Raw genomic sequence first — 15574 nt, forward strand, 5'->3', positions numbered from 1 at the left:
GAAGGCCGAGCTTCATTTTCACATGACCTATTAGCAAGCAAGAAAGAGGATTTTATTGAAAACTCGTGCAAATCGGATGACCAAAGTTGTTCAGCTTTGCCACGGTCACGACGCACTAAAATTTAGTTTTTTTTATATCATACGTACCATTCCTTCATATTTGCAAACGACTAATTCATGGTCACACCGGAAATGTATGCATTTTCATGAAAAATGAGATTTCTATAGAATATGACATGTTGATAAACAAAGCGGGTCGGATTTATTTTTGTAAACAATATTCCATCATCTGTCATCTCGCTGACTCACATAACAAATTTCCTCAGTATTAATAATTTTAAACAAATAAATAATTAATTAATGACTTAACTATTATCATTCCTATAAGAAAGGAGATCGTCGTTTTTTAGTAGTCACAAGGGTGTGGCGATGGTGGCCATCCTGCGGAACAGCGTGACCTTAATTCTGTTAATTCTTGCAGCAACTGGATTTATTTATTTCCTGTATTATTTAAGTGGTCCAGATGTAAGTGAAGAGCTATTTGATTGATTAATCAACTATAATTTAGGTACAAATTTAGCAACGGGGAATTAGTTAACCTGTTTTTTTTAATTTGCGAGACGTTTCATAATAAAGTTAATTTTGGCGTGGAATTTATACACAAATAATTGACTAATTAATACTAAATTACGCCATGAAATTGTAAGTAACTTAACTTGGGTCTATTTTTATTGCAGAGTCGCCTCCAACTTCCCCGTGACCTAAAACATCTCCTCGAATTGAAAGAAGTTTTGGAAGAATATGCGACAAAAAGGGTCGCCTACACGGTCCTCTTCTTCTCCTCGGTCTACTTATACAAGCAAACGTTTGCCATTCCAGGATCAGTATTTTTAGTAATCAAAAAATCAATTAATTATTGATTATCGATGATCTAATAATAATAATAATTGATTATTTTCCCCCAGAACTTGATGAGTGGAGCTTTATTCGGAGTATTGAAAGGTAGGTTAATCACTTTCAAACTTTGGAATTTATCATTTTAAAAATGTGTTGAAATTATTTTTTGATTTCCAGGATTCCCATTATGCTGCTTTCTCTCGGCTTGCGGTGCTTCGAGTTGCTTTCTCGTTTCGAAATACTTTGGGAAGGAGATTCTCGTGAGATATGCGCCCCACAGGGTGGCATACTTTCAAAAAATGGTGGGTCAAGGTCAAGGTTATCATGCTAAGGTGAAGGGTGTTATTTAAGAATGGTTAAATATTTCAGGTGGAAAAAAGGCGTGAGGAGAGAGCTTTGTTCAAATTCCTTGTTAGTATACGTGTCTTTCCAATGAGTCCGAATTGGCTGATTAATATGTGCTCGCCGATAGTAGGGGTGCCTCTGGGGACCTTTTTCCTCTCCGTCCTACTCGGTAAGAGATCCAATGATGCCCATTTATAGAGATGGATATTAATTAACTTAATGTTTAATGTAATTTGGCCACGAATTAATTAAGTTATGACACATTTTTTTGCCGAAAAAAGTACCTCTTCAATTTTAATTTTGCAACTTGGCTCATTTTCTTTGTATCCATAAAACGGTTTTATAGATCCAAATTTACTGTAAAAATGCAGAACTTCCATTAAAATTATCATCTTCATCCTCATTAAATTTTAATGGTTTACTTAACCCTCTTAATTATTTCTGGTTTAATTTAAGTAAAACTGTTTATTTATTTATTACAGGACTCGCTCCTTACAACTTCCTCACGGTCAATGCCGGTTCCGCCTTGGCAGATTTGGACTCCCTCGATGATATCATTTCATTGCGCGTCGCCTTCGGACTTGGCCTTCTCGCCGTCGGGATTCTCAACCCGTTCAAATTATTGAACAAGTTTAGAAGACCGAATATTAAAGCGACCTCCTCCACGACTAATCTGCTCCTCCCAGAGTCCTCGTCGTGAGTATTAGTAAACAAGAAGAAGGAGACAGTGACATGCAATGCAAACAAACACTGCAAAACGTAAATTAGTAGCGAGCGATCTTATCTACAAAGTCTGACGATTCTGTATTAAACAATATGCTTAAGGTGCTCTTACATTTCATCGTAACTTGCGCCATAGCTAAATTATTGGCGTAAGTTATAAATGAAATATGAAGGCATCTTTGTATAAGTTGCTGTTATCTTTTTATTTGATGGTTGATGATCCGATAGTATTTCTAGCTTTAAAAAATGAATATTTTTGTCAAATGTGATTTTATTATGCAATATTTATGAAAATGTATGTCGAAAGTATTCTTATCATTTCGTGGAATGATAATAAACAAACAAAACCTTCAAAAACCTGATCACATGCGATTTTAAATCATGCCATGCATTTCAACCAAACCTTCATAAAAAATGACTACAATTTAACCCCCTTAATTTTAGCTTAGCCAATTTTCTTTATTTATTCCATTTTTGCATGAAGCTTTTTCAAATTCTTCAAATTAGGAAATTTTACCAACTAAGTTATCCATGAATGAAACTTTAAATTAAATTAAATTAGGCTTCTTTTTTTAATACTGACGAAGCAAGAAAAGATTGAATAATAATTAACTATAATTAATTATTTATTTCATCATTTATGCCTTCTGAATAGCCCCCTTTGCCCACCCCCCAAACTGGTCGGCGCCTTCCTGATTCAACTCAGCATAGCCGTCAATCTCCTCCTTCAGCTTGGCCAGGTAGGCGACAGTCTTGCCATGTTTGGACAGGTCGTGACCCGCGGCCTCGATCGTGGAGAGAGATGAAGCCACCGCGTAGTCAGCAATGGTCAAATTGTCGCCCGCCACGTATTTCGACGCGGTCAAGTACTCATCCAAAAAGTCGAGGACTTCCTCAAATTTTTCCACCTTGGCTGGGTCCAACGTAGTCTTGCCGAAGATGGCGGGGTACTGGATAACATAAAAAATATTATAATTTAATACTTTGCAAAAAAATTATAATTTGCAAAATATATAATAATCTGCAAACTTACATAAGCCTCGCCAAACTTGGCGTAGAGTGTTCCCATGTCGAACAACAGTTTCATGTCGACGCGTGCCCTCGCCTCGGGGTCCTTTGGATACAGAGAGTCATCCTTGCCATACTTGTTGGCCAAGTATTGCAGCATTGCTCGAGATTCGTTCAAGTAGAAGCCGCCGTCATCCATGGTGGGGATGGTGTGTTGCACGTTCATCTGTTGATAAGGGTAGTAAATTATAGGATAGGATTAGTCGAAGGTCAAATCGACAAGATATTTTGCAATATGTTTGGAGCTCCGTTCTTCCAAACGACTTGAATTTTTAAGGCCGCTACAAAATGACGCGAATCTATATCGAGAATACAGCGTCATACTGAAAAATAGTACAAATTTTGCGAAGAAATTAACTTTTTAACGCGATTTTATAAACATGAAGTATTTTGACAGCAATTAAAAGCTAATTTATTCACAAAACGAGTATTTTAATACGACGCTGTATTATCAACGTAGATTCTCGTCGTTTTGTTAGGAAATCGTATGCACGGAGGTTTATGTTTCCGGAAATCCAAACGTTTTGAATGAATGGAGCTAAAAACACTATATTTTGACAAATTATTTAGTTAGTAATTTATTTACCTTGAGGAATTCCGGAGTCCTGTTTTCCCCAGCCATGATATCAGTCGGCTTCAAGTTCAAGGTCACTCCGACCGCTTTCGCCACCATCAGAACGGAGCGGCAGGGCGCGGAGAGGGGCAAGTAGTAGAAATCGATGGATGCCATGATTCTCGATGAGATAAGAGAGTTATCTGTAAAGGAAAACAAAGACAAGATATTATTAGGATGGATCGATTTATGTACGTATTTTTAACTGGTCTGGTAGGCAAATAAGATAAAAAAAGAAGATACGGAAATGGATCGATAAGTGTTTTTGTGGGTAGAATTCATTAAAAATTTAAACGGTGGATATTACACTACTCTAATTATTCTGTGTCCTTTATTGTCCGGCTATTATTATTCTTGTTGGAGGACATGTACATATTCATTATTTTGAGGGTGGACTGGACAATATCGATTCGAATGATGATGATCGTCGTCTCATTTACATCACTCACTGTCTCAAACTGTCAAAAAACCAGACAGATGGGAAAATTGAGGTTGCAAATTATGCAAAAATGTCGCAAAAATTAACGATTGCAAAACAACGTCAGTCAAAACCGTCAGAACTAAAAATGTATTAAAACAAAATGAGACAAAACCTGTCTTACTTTACTTTTAGGTTCAAGGAAATCTCAAAATTTCAGAAATATTTACAAAAACTGCCACCTATTTTTCCGCTCGGCTCAAGGAAATCTCAAAATTTCAGAAATTTATTAACCCCCTCCAGAATTTCACTTACTTTCTCTACCCAGAATTATTTCACCGTTAAAAAAACCGGGACACTGATCCAAAAAAAGAACAGCCGGCGCAATAAAGAACGAGTAAAAACCGGGTAAAACAAGAACAAAATTGGGACAATAAGGACAAAACTAGACAAAAGAACACCCTAAAAAAAGTGTCTCACCTGGATTACTTTCCGTACAAAATTTCCTCAGTCTGTCTCGATCGAAGGGCAAAGCTGGAATGGGCCCCGGTGGTGGCGAAGCGTCACTTTTATGTACAAAATCCAAGCTTTTCGTCGCTTTTCATGATGATGAGTCTGTCTTATTCACTGTCTGTTTCACTTCATTTACTTGTCCAGCTAGCCACATAGTTGTCCATGATGGTTGGCTGTATGGACATACATAAAATAAAAGTTATGCCGGTTTTGGATACCATTTCTTACTTTGCATCATTCATTTCCATCCATCCATTTGCGTTCCAGTCCATCCAGTCAATTCCAGAAATGGACAGGATATGAGAAATTTAACAACATTGGAGTGGTGGTGACTAAGAGCCATAAAATCAGCATCATCCTGCATAAATACGAAATGAAAACGATAGGACGAAAGAGAAGAGAGAACCCACAAAAAATAGGAGAAGGCCGTAATTGACTAAATTACCAGTTCGACATGGACATTCGGTTCGAGACATGAATTCCTCCCACAAAGTTAGCCTTAGAAGAAGGAGGAACATTTTGTGTAATTTAATGAGTCCAAAGACATGACAGACGGGTTGGGTTGGTTGAGACGTATACATTTTTATGCAGTTTTGAGGCTAATTCACGTCAAGGTTTTGGTAAATTGGGTAAAAAATTGGGATAATAAAGGTGACAAATTTTCGGAAACCTGGTAGAAATTTGATATCATTTTCTTTCCCAAATGTATTTCATTAGACAGGAAACTTAAAAGTTTGCAAAAAAGTGTCGTAAATTTCGTAAATTTCGGAAGTGACAGTTCTTAACTCTCTCTAAAATTCGGGAAACTTTTCCTCACAAAAAGATACAATTTTCCGTCACAACTTCAAAACCTCTCATAAAATCGAACATTAAATTTTCCCATTGAAATCTCCCAGTTTTTCATAAAAGTTTGTATCACAAAATTCCCCAAATTTATCCCTCTTTCTGAAAATTTGTGGATACGATTTCCCGACATAAATCGTGAAATCGAACATAAAAATTTTCCCCTTGAAATTTCCCACGTTTTCACCAAAGTTTCCTAACTATTTATACCAAAATTCCCCAAATTTATCCCCCTTTCCTGAAAATTTATCCCCCTTTCCTGAAAATTTCTCCCTTGACATGAACACCCCCAAACTGCATCAATTCTCTCTCGTCACGTTATTACCATTAAATTCTCCAGCCCATCCATGCCCTAAAATCTGTCAGCATGCATTTCAAACTGCATTTCATTTCATTCCCATATTCATGAGACATGACTCAAGAGGAACGTTTTATTTAACGACTCGAAGTACTTGAAAAGAATGGAATCCATTTTTGTTATGTAAATATCGCCACTCGTAAATACAGTGTAATTACGTATTTACAAGAGTTCAAATATTGACGAGATGCACATTATTAAAATCCAGACTAGACTACAAATAAACTGATGAAACGACCATACAGAACAAAACTTTACAATGCCCGTCATCTCACATTTACATAAATAATTTACATGTTGTGTAAGAAAGCATACACATTTTTGAGGTACATATTTACATTCAAGGTTTGTAACAAACTTTAAAATTATGTTCTCTCAGGAATGAAAGTTTGGTTATCTAACTGGAAATAGAGTTGGATTTTGCATAGATTTTTGCAGTTATTGGTTTAACGGATGATTATTTTGCAAAACTGAAGTTTAGTTATCTAACTGAAAATTGAGTTGGATTTTGCATAAATTTTTGCAGTTGTTGGTTTAAAATCGAAGTTTAGTTAACTAACTGGAAATTGAGTTGCATTTTTGCATAAATACATGTTTGCAGTTCTTGGTTTAACGGATGATCATTTTGCAAAACTGAAGTTTAGTTTAGATACGTGACAGACGTAAATTGAGCTGGATTTTGCATAGATTTTTGCACTTCTTGATTTAACGGATGACAGATTATTTTGCAAAACCGTTAAAATTGCAACGGCTAAAAGAATACGTCAACTTGCAAAACTTGCATCCTGCAATATTTTTCCTCATAAATACATACATCTGTTTGTTTATTCATTTATATAACCAAACCAACTCACAAAATAAATACTTGCGAAATGGTTGTGTCAGAAATCATGACCAATTTTATTACCGGATAGCCAATAAACCGGATGATAAAAAAAAGTATTTATTTATATACTTATCATCAAACCCTTATCTTGTTATGTGCATGCACTTATCTACCGCAAGGAAACAAGAACTCATAAAAAAGCTGCACATTTTATCCAAAAATGGTCATATTGTAATGTAACGACCAACAAAATGCACCTGGCATGTTAAACATGCCGATTTTCTGCATACATATACCCGACCCTCGCAAAACCTTATTGGCACAGTTGCAATTTTCAACTGCATGACTCACACTTTCAACTTTTGTACCAGAAAAGTACCTCATTTACATAATATGACGCATACACACATAATTATACTGCATTACGAATAAACTGCACGTTTTTGCATTTCTCGTATCTGATCATGCACGAAGGAAACAATGAGAAAATCGAGACATACATGAAACCTTTCATGAGATCGGATCAGATACAGCGAATCTAAATTGTATGGGAGACTGTGCATTAAGCTTGTCATTTAAAGGTCAAAAGAGGGGTCAATTTGGGGTCAAAATTCCCCCAAAATTCGGTCCTAAATCTAGGATTTTATCAACCAAAACTAAAATTAATTGCATTTTCGACTGCGTTATCTCTCAAGAATTTACTCTTATTTAACGTGTGTACTCTCTAAATTTAAGGTCAATTTGGGGTCAAAATCTCCACCCCCCATTTGATTCTGAACCCAAGATTATTTTGATCTTTTTCTCTTGCGTAAAAATATTAAAGTAAACAAATCAAATAGAAATTTATTACGGAAATATTTAGAAATTCAAAAATAAGACATCATTTCAACTGATTATGGTTACATTGCAATTTGAAATTTTTATGCGAAATTGCATGTTTACGAAATTTACGAAAATTTTAAATTTTGATTTAAAAATGCCACAAGAAGAATGTCATTGTCAAATATATTGAATTTCATCTGTGGTAAGTTACAGTTTTAACAGAAATTCTCATAAAAATGTGTAACGGCGTCGAAATTATAAATTAAAATGTTTTTCTTAGTTCTTCACCAAAACTAAAATTCTGCCTGCATAATTCCGTTTTAGACTCGATTTTCTCTCAAGAATTTTACCCTTCCTCTCTAAATTTGAGGTCAATCAGGGGTCAAACTTCCATAAAATTCGATTCCACTCACCCATCCTTCACGTCGGGTCCCCTAAAATTCACAAGTTTTTTTTACCTAATCCACCCTCCAAACCATTCTGACTGCATAATTGCATTTTCGACTCACGATTTTTATTTAACACCTGCATGTCTAAATTTGACACAAGGTTCGCAAATTTCAAAAATGTGTGCAGAAAAAAAACGTTGAGGATGAAACGAAACGACCTTGGTGGAGTTTGTTGCTTGTTTCGGCAGACTGGCGTCACTTGAGATGACATTCGTGTTCACGTTGGATTAGGTTATGGCAAAAGCAGAGAGGATGCGGTTGGTTTCGCACAACAGCAACGTTTTTTTTGCGATGAGTAATCAACCAACATGCAAAAAAATTGTGTTTGCAATTCTAGAACATTCTTCTCGCTGGACTGGACGAGATTGCAAATCAGTGGAGGAGAGAAATGTTTTCTATGAACTTCCACCACGCGAAAATATATGGATCACATTTTTTTGTGTGCAAAATGTCGGATGGAATGAAATGTGAGTGGCTGTGTTGTTACTAATTTTGCATTGCTTATCATCAATTTCTAATTTTGTGCGAATGTAGGTAGCAGATTTTTTTTGCAAAATTTTGTATATCACGAACCACACTTTGGAATCTATCCGTCTACGTTTAAATATAATGCGTCACTTTATTTTTAATGGCGTATCAGAATCGCAATAAAAATTTCGTAAACCTGTCAAATTTTGAGGTGAAATTTCAAATTTTGAGGGTATTCACGCACCCTTGGTAACTACGTAAACAGCGTAAAATCCGTAAACTTACAAACGTTTACAAACAGCTTCCCGTGAATTCACTTTCGCAATTATTTTCGTAAAAATTTATCTGATAATTGAAACAAAATGCCGATCATTTCCAGAAAACGGAAATTAATGGAAGAAATTTGTGGAGCTGCATTTATTGATATAATAAATACCACGAACAGTGAAGGCTGTTCCTATAAAAATTTCGAAATTCAACCCTCCTAAATTCTAATCCTAAATCACACTAAATCTTAGCTGAATATATAACTTCTTAGAAATCGGTATGGGTCACCCCAACGGGTCCCGGATGTGATTTTTTACCAATTCCACTTCATATTCTTCCATTAGGAGCCTTTAGCAGCCTCTATACCAAATTTCAGCTCGATTGGATGATTTTGAAAAATCGGTATGGGTCACCCCTTCGGGTACCTCCAGATGAAAAATTTTCCAATTTCACTTCATATTCTTTCATTAGGAGCCATTAGCAACCTCTATGCCAAATTTCTGTATCGAACAAATTTTTTTCTTCCGCAAATTGAGTTTACAAAATACTTTACAAAATTAAAAGACGCCTGTGAGCTGCGTAAGTTTACAAAAGTTTGTAAACTGATTTTCCTTGACAATTTTTGTAAAAGTTTGTAAACGTTTGTAAGTTTACGGATTTTACGCTGTTTACGTAGTTACGAAGGAGGGCGTGAATTGCCTCTTTGTAAATTCCTTTTTTTTTACACTGCAGCAACGCAAAATTTTTTGCTAAAATTTATGATCTTTTTTAAAATTTACAAATAAAACTTGTGATCTTGATCTGCCCAAATTCTGATGGAATGATAAGGAATATTACTCCATGATAACGTAATATAATGTCATGATAACGTAATATAACGTAATGATAACGCAATAAAATGATATTACTCCTTGATAAGTAATATAATGTCCGATAAGCCATAAAATGACGTATTATTCGCGATTCCACCTTATTAATCGCAAAAATAACGAATAATAAGTTCGCAGAAATTTTCTGCCAAGTGAACTAGTCTGTTCTTCTGGTCTCTCAAACCTGTCTCAATTACCGGCCAGGCCTCCAACCACTTCAAACAAAACTTGTGTAAACGTATGATAAATTCGCAACCTGACTTTTCCTACGTAATCATGAAACGTTTCTATGTTTTGCGGATTTTACAAGGTCACGTCACATACAAACAAAGATCCTTAGTGAAATTTTCTAAATTGTACGTAATGTAACCGCTTTACCGAGTTGATAATAATTTGTTACCAAATAAAATTCAGTAATTATTGTCCATGAAAATAATTTAGTAAAAGTTCGTGTAAGGGAAATTTTCGTGTTAAATTGGCAATGCTCAACATAAATAACCTGGTTTCATTTCGGTGTGTGAAACCTTGTGCGAATTTTGTAAGGTTGCAAAAATCCGAGAGAATTTCCTAGTTAGGCTTGTGCGACATAATTTATTTAAAATTTTGTCTAGGTTCCTAATTATGTTTAATTTTAAGGTTAAATACCGTTGGTATGTACTATTTTACCAAATTGGTAACAATTTCTTACCCAACGTGGTGACAATAATTGTGCATGAAAGTTGACTATTATACAATGAATACCGCTATTTACTAAATGCAATTTTATTTGCAAAATATGCATCACTATGTCATTTAGCACGAAATTCTGCACGATTTACATACTTAATTTGACCTCTGTCCAATACATCCACTATTATTTACCGTCTCGTATTCATGTATTTACTCTGTGCAAATTCTTGTCCGACTGCATGTACAAATTCTGCAATAAAGTCAAGCACAGGAATTTAGCCCAGTAAATAAAATCAGATTTGCCATTTTACTACTCGATGCGGAACAATTGCATCGCATGTTTCGCATCATTTGCGACTCTGTCAAATCGCAAATTCCGACACCATACATAAAGTATGCCAATATGCAAACAAAATAAATTGTCGCGATTCCGGTTGCTCTCTAGAGAATAGAAATCCGTAAACGGAAACTAATTTTCGTGTAAATGCTTTCATGCATGTATTGTCGTAAAATTGGTGGCGGTGACCTAAGGTCAATCAGTGACCTTATTTTCGTACAATAATTGGCGAAAATCACTCCAAAAACGTAGTGATAGTCAAGCCCCCCACTTTTGGTCGCGTATGCAAATATGTACACAATTAACTAATTGGCATTTAGTAACGCGTCAAATTAAATAGTTGACGTTATATATATCGGGTGACCTAAGGTCAATCCGTGACCTTAATTTGCACCAATTTCGTACACTAATTAACTAAAATCACTCCAGAAACGTAATGATAATCGCGAATAATCAAACCTCCACTTTTGGTCGGGTATGTAAATATGTACATAATTAACTAATTAAGCATTTACTAAAGTGTGCATAAACCCGACAAATTTTACCTTCCATGAAATAGTTGACGTTATATATCGGTGACCTGAGGTCAATCGGTGACCTTACTTACTTAATTTCGACACGGCAAAGTCAAATAATTACCAGTCCCAAAAATACTAATGATAATTAAACCACGATAAATTTTCCCGGACCAATCAAGCCGTCCACTTTTGGTCGTGTAGTTAGTTAATTATTTACTAAATGAATCGATCCATAACCATTAATTAAGCTATCAAGGTGTGCAAAACTACCTATATTTTCAGTCTCTAGCACAGGAAACCGACTTGTTTACAACTTTGCAAATAAAAAATGGCGTGTATTTGCACTCCGAATTTCATTTCATTTCAGAACAAAGGTGTAATTAAAACTTTCTTTTTGCACATGCAATTTCATTTCGTAATGAATCGTGCAACAAGTCCAAGTCCATATTTCGAGATGAGATTAACTAATATTAAGTGCTTTACAGAAGAAATTTTCCATTTCAGTCCAGACATGATCAATCAACATCATGTGAAAAATAAATTGCAAAATTCTACAAATAGCGATCAATGCATTTGATAGTATAATTTGCATATTTAAGAATTTCTGCACACTATAAATCTTAATGTGGTGATGATGATGGTGGTATGGTGGTAATAAAATTGTCACCGAATTATCGATAAGCATTAATAATTAATGCTTATTCATTCTTTAATTATTAAAGAATGAAACTGTATTTAAGAAAAGTTGCATCATAATTTCCTTTGAAATGATTAAAACCCCAGAGAAATTTAAAAAAAATTAAAACTTAAACTTAACTCACTAACAACCTTACATTCTGTTGAGGTTTTCAGAATTCAAAATTTTTTATAACGGCGTTCAGCTCAATTAAAAAATATTTAAAATTTGAGAATTGATGAAAATCCAAAAATATATATTTTCCTAAAATCCCTTGATATCCTTTTTCAACGATTTGAATTTTTCAAAGGGTTTGTGATAAAGCATTAATAATTTCGTTTGTATGTAGCGAAATTGCAAAATTATTTGCAAAAAAGCAAAAATTACATTTCACAAGAAATGTGCGACTTGAACGCCATAAACAATGCAGGAGTTGTACTGAAGAAGCTATATATTCAGTTGCAGATTTTTGGCGAGGTAAAGATTTAATGCGAAAAAAATTTGCAAAATCCTTCCATGAAAAGTGAATTTGCAAATTTAACTCAATTTCTCACCCGTTTTTTTTAAATCCAGCAACAATTTCATTCCAATCTATAACAAATAAGCTCTTCAGAGAAATAGAAACAAATCTATAAAACTTTGCAAACCTTGCCAACCAAACTTTCCAATTCGTGGCGTTCAAATCGCACACTTTTTTTCTTCCACGTCCTCCAAATAATTTGCATTTTGCTGCATAATAACTGGCCAATTATTTTTTAACCGTTTCCTACATACATATTTTTTATTGCGTATTTCTTCCCCATTTTTCGGGACATGAAATCCAGCTGGAGAATCCGAGCGTATTATTTTGTCGTATTTCTTACCATTCCTCTGATCGTTATGCAATAACCTTGTCTTATTTCTGAAGAGGTGATGTAATGAGGAGGGTCACGCAATCGGGGCCGTGCGGAAAGGATGCTGGGTTAGTTTTTCAATTTTCAAGCTCTTCACTATCAGAAATCTGACATAGTAAAGCATAGGTATTGATTTCTCTGTATTAAAGTTGCTACCGCTTGGTATTAAAATTATACTGGTTGGTCCGGTAAAATTTGTTACCGATATGGTAAAACTTTAATAGTGAGTTGTTCCTACACGGTATTACACAATCGAGGTCGTGCGAAAGGATGCTGGGTTATTATTTTGACATGATTTTTTATTTTTATTTATTTTTATTTTTATAACGTTAGAAATCTGGTGTAGTCAGACAGGTATTAATTTCTCGGTGTTAAAGTTGCTACCGCTTGGTATTAAAATTATACTGATTTGTAAAAAATTTGGTACCGATATGGTAAAACTTTAAGAGCGAGCTATTACCAGACGGTGTTACTTACCAGGACCACTTTGGTAGTCATATATTAATACCGCACCGCTTGATATTATTTTAATACTGGATTTCTAAAGGTATACGTAAAAATTTAAGTAGATATCGACTGACAATTTTCCAGAAAATAGTACCTCTTAGATAGTCTATATTTAAAACTTTCAAAATTTTGCCGAAAATTTTTTTGAACCCAAAAATATGTAAGACTTACGCGACATTTTTGTAATTCTGGAATATTCAACATTCTATTTTAATTGATTTAGATTCATCACGCTCGTTATTGAATCAAAATGTCTTTTGATTTGTAAAACTGTTTAAACTGAAGAAACAGGAAATTTTCAAAATTTTTTAATCTTGAGGTGAAAAAATATCAATTAAAAATTTTTGAATTGGAAAACTTCAGCCGGAAAAAATTTAGTATGCCACCTGAGCGATATGGGGTCATATGATACCTCATTTTGTTCAGTTCGTCGAGCTGAACAAGAATATCAAAACCATTTAGGGCGGAAACGCTCCGTTCAAAAGTTATGGCGGGTCAAAGTTTGAAATTTTTATTCCATTTTTGGACGTTTCGGAGAATTCTAAGACTTTGTCTCACTTTCCCCCAAAGCGGGAAATTTTTTGGGGTATATTGAGATTTTGGGGTAAGGTGAGATTTTTACTTTTTACTGTAAAATATGGATTTCAATCATTTTCCCGCGAGGCGGGAGTGTTTTTTTAATTTTTGGGCTATATCTTATCTAATTCTCCCACCTACCATCTTCCAGGTAGAACTTCTAGGTAGCACTTCTAGGTAGCACTTCTAGGTAGCACTTCTAGGTAGCTCTTCTAGGTAGCACTTCTAGGTAGCTCTTCTAGGTAGCACTTCTTGGTAGCTCTTCTAGATAGCACTTCTAGGTAGCATTTCTAGGTAGCACTTCTAGGTAGCTCTTCTAGGTAACTTTCCTTGGTAGCACTTCAAGGTAACTTTCCTAGGTAGCACTTTCCGCGAATTCTATCTAACCTAACCTCGCTCGCTTCGCTCGCTTAAATACGAACAATACCCCAATATGGGCATAATCTCATCTCACCCCCCAAAAGTCTCAAAATGCCCAAAACCCTTCCCGCCTCGCGGGAAAATGATTGAAATCCATATTTTACAGTAAAAAGTAAAAATCTCACCTTACCCCAAAATCTCAATATACCCCAAAAATTTCCCGCTTTGGGGGAAAGTGAGACAAAGTCTTAGAATTCTCCGAAACGTCCAAAAATGGAATAAAAATTTCAAACTTTGACCCGCCATAACTTTTGAACGGAGCGTTTCCGCCCTAAATGGTTTTGATATTCTTGTTCAGCTCGACGAACTGAACAAAATGAGGTATCATATGACCCCATATCGCCCAGGTGGTATACTAAAGTGTAGCCCTTCAGCCTTTTCAAAAAGTGTTAAAACTATGGGGTGGAAATTTATAGGTGTACAAAATTTTAGAGGTTTTCTCCCCATTTTTTATCCGTTTGACTTTACCAATCCTTTTATAAAGTTACTAAATTAATCGAAAATTTTGAATTGGACAAGCATACCTTATTTAATAAAAAAGGGTTAAAATTATGGCTTGGAAATTTTTTGAATTTTTGTTTCTACTTCGTATAGCATTATTAAGTTCCGAGTCCTGTTCTGCCTCGTGAGGGACACGTGGTCACACCCTTCGTGGGCGGCCCCTGAACGTAAACTACTCCACTTTTATTGGTATATTATCCCCCTTTTCCGGCCCGTTTAAACGGTTGTGGTAAGGAAGGTGCTACCCTCTTATCGCTGCTCTTCACCAGAGGAGAAAAAATTCCGGGTTTTGAGTTTTTTCCTAGTCTCAACCTTCTCTCTCGCTTTGCAAAATACATTGCTCGCTATCTCGAAACTTCGCATCGACCTTGTGGGGGGGAGAGGGGGAAATCGGGCAAAAAGAGCTTATTAATTGATAAAGATAATTTTTTTGAATTTTTCTACGTTGGTCCCAAATTTTTTCGTCCACGGAGAGTACCTCTGCGTAGATTTTAATAAACACATTGAAGCTTATGCAACTTTAAAATCTACGCAGAGGTACTCTCCGTGGACGAAAAAATTTGGGACCAACGTAGAAAAATTCAAAAAAATTATCTTTATCAATTAATAAGCTCTTTTTGCCCGATTTCCCCCTCTCCCCCCTACAAGGTCGATGCGAAGTTTCGAGATAGGCGAACAATGTATTTTCCAAAGCGAGAGAGAAGGTTGAAACTGGGAAAAAACTCATCCCCAAATTCTCCTCCTTCTCGTCACACTCCCCGTTAAGTAACGAGAAGCGTTTTTTTGTACGCATAAATATGTACAAATGTGTTTGCCTTGCAGTGTTTCGAAATTCTGGATTAATGTAATATCTAATATCGAGAATGGTATGATTTCATTCATACTATTTTTCATATGTAGGTAAGGAATTGTTACTGTTGGATTTGATTTGGTTGTATATTTTTATGATGAGTTTTCATGAAAATTAATGTCCTGTAAAATTTTAAGTTCATGAGTGG

General features: G+C 35.2%; 2 protein-coding genes across 2 annotated transcripts; one reads left to right on the forward strand and one right to left on the reverse strand.

Moving 5' to 3' along the window:
• The first annotated feature begins 263 nt into the window (after window positions 1–263).
• On the forward strand, window positions 264–2322 carry LOC110858670 (transmembrane protein 41A). Its single transcript, XM_022107506.2, has 6 exons — window positions 264–525; window positions 738–893; window positions 966–1002; window positions 1075–1199; window positions 1267–1411; window positions 1725–2322. Exons 1-6 carry the CDS (start codon window positions 430–432, stop codon window positions 1940–1942), a joined length of 777 nt encoding a protein of 258 aa, XP_021963198.1. The 5' UTR covers window positions 264–429; the 3' UTR covers window positions 1943–2322.
• An 81-nt stretch (window positions 2323–2403) lies between these two features.
• Window positions 2404–4701, reverse strand: LOC110858672 (glutathione S-transferase 1). The gene is made up of 4 exons (XM_022107507.2): window positions 4545–4701; window positions 3620–3789; window positions 2999–3199; window positions 2404–2915 (listed from the first exon to the last, which is right to left on the reverse strand). Exons 2-4 carry the CDS (start codon window positions 3761–3763, stop codon window positions 2604–2606), a joined length of 657 nt encoding a protein of 218 aa, XP_021963199.1. The 5' UTR covers window positions 3764–3789; window positions 4545–4701; the 3' UTR covers window positions 2404–2603.
• Between the last annotated feature and the right edge of the window lie 10873 nt (window positions 4702–15574).

Source organism: Folsomia candida, unplaced genomic scaffold (genome assembly GCF_002217175.1).
Source record: "Folsomia candida strain VU population unplaced genomic scaffold, ASM221717v1 Fcan01_Sc022, whole genome shotgun sequence".
Classification (NCBI taxonomy): domain Eukaryota; kingdom Metazoa; phylum Arthropoda; class Collembola; order Entomobryomorpha; family Isotomidae; genus Folsomia; species Folsomia candida.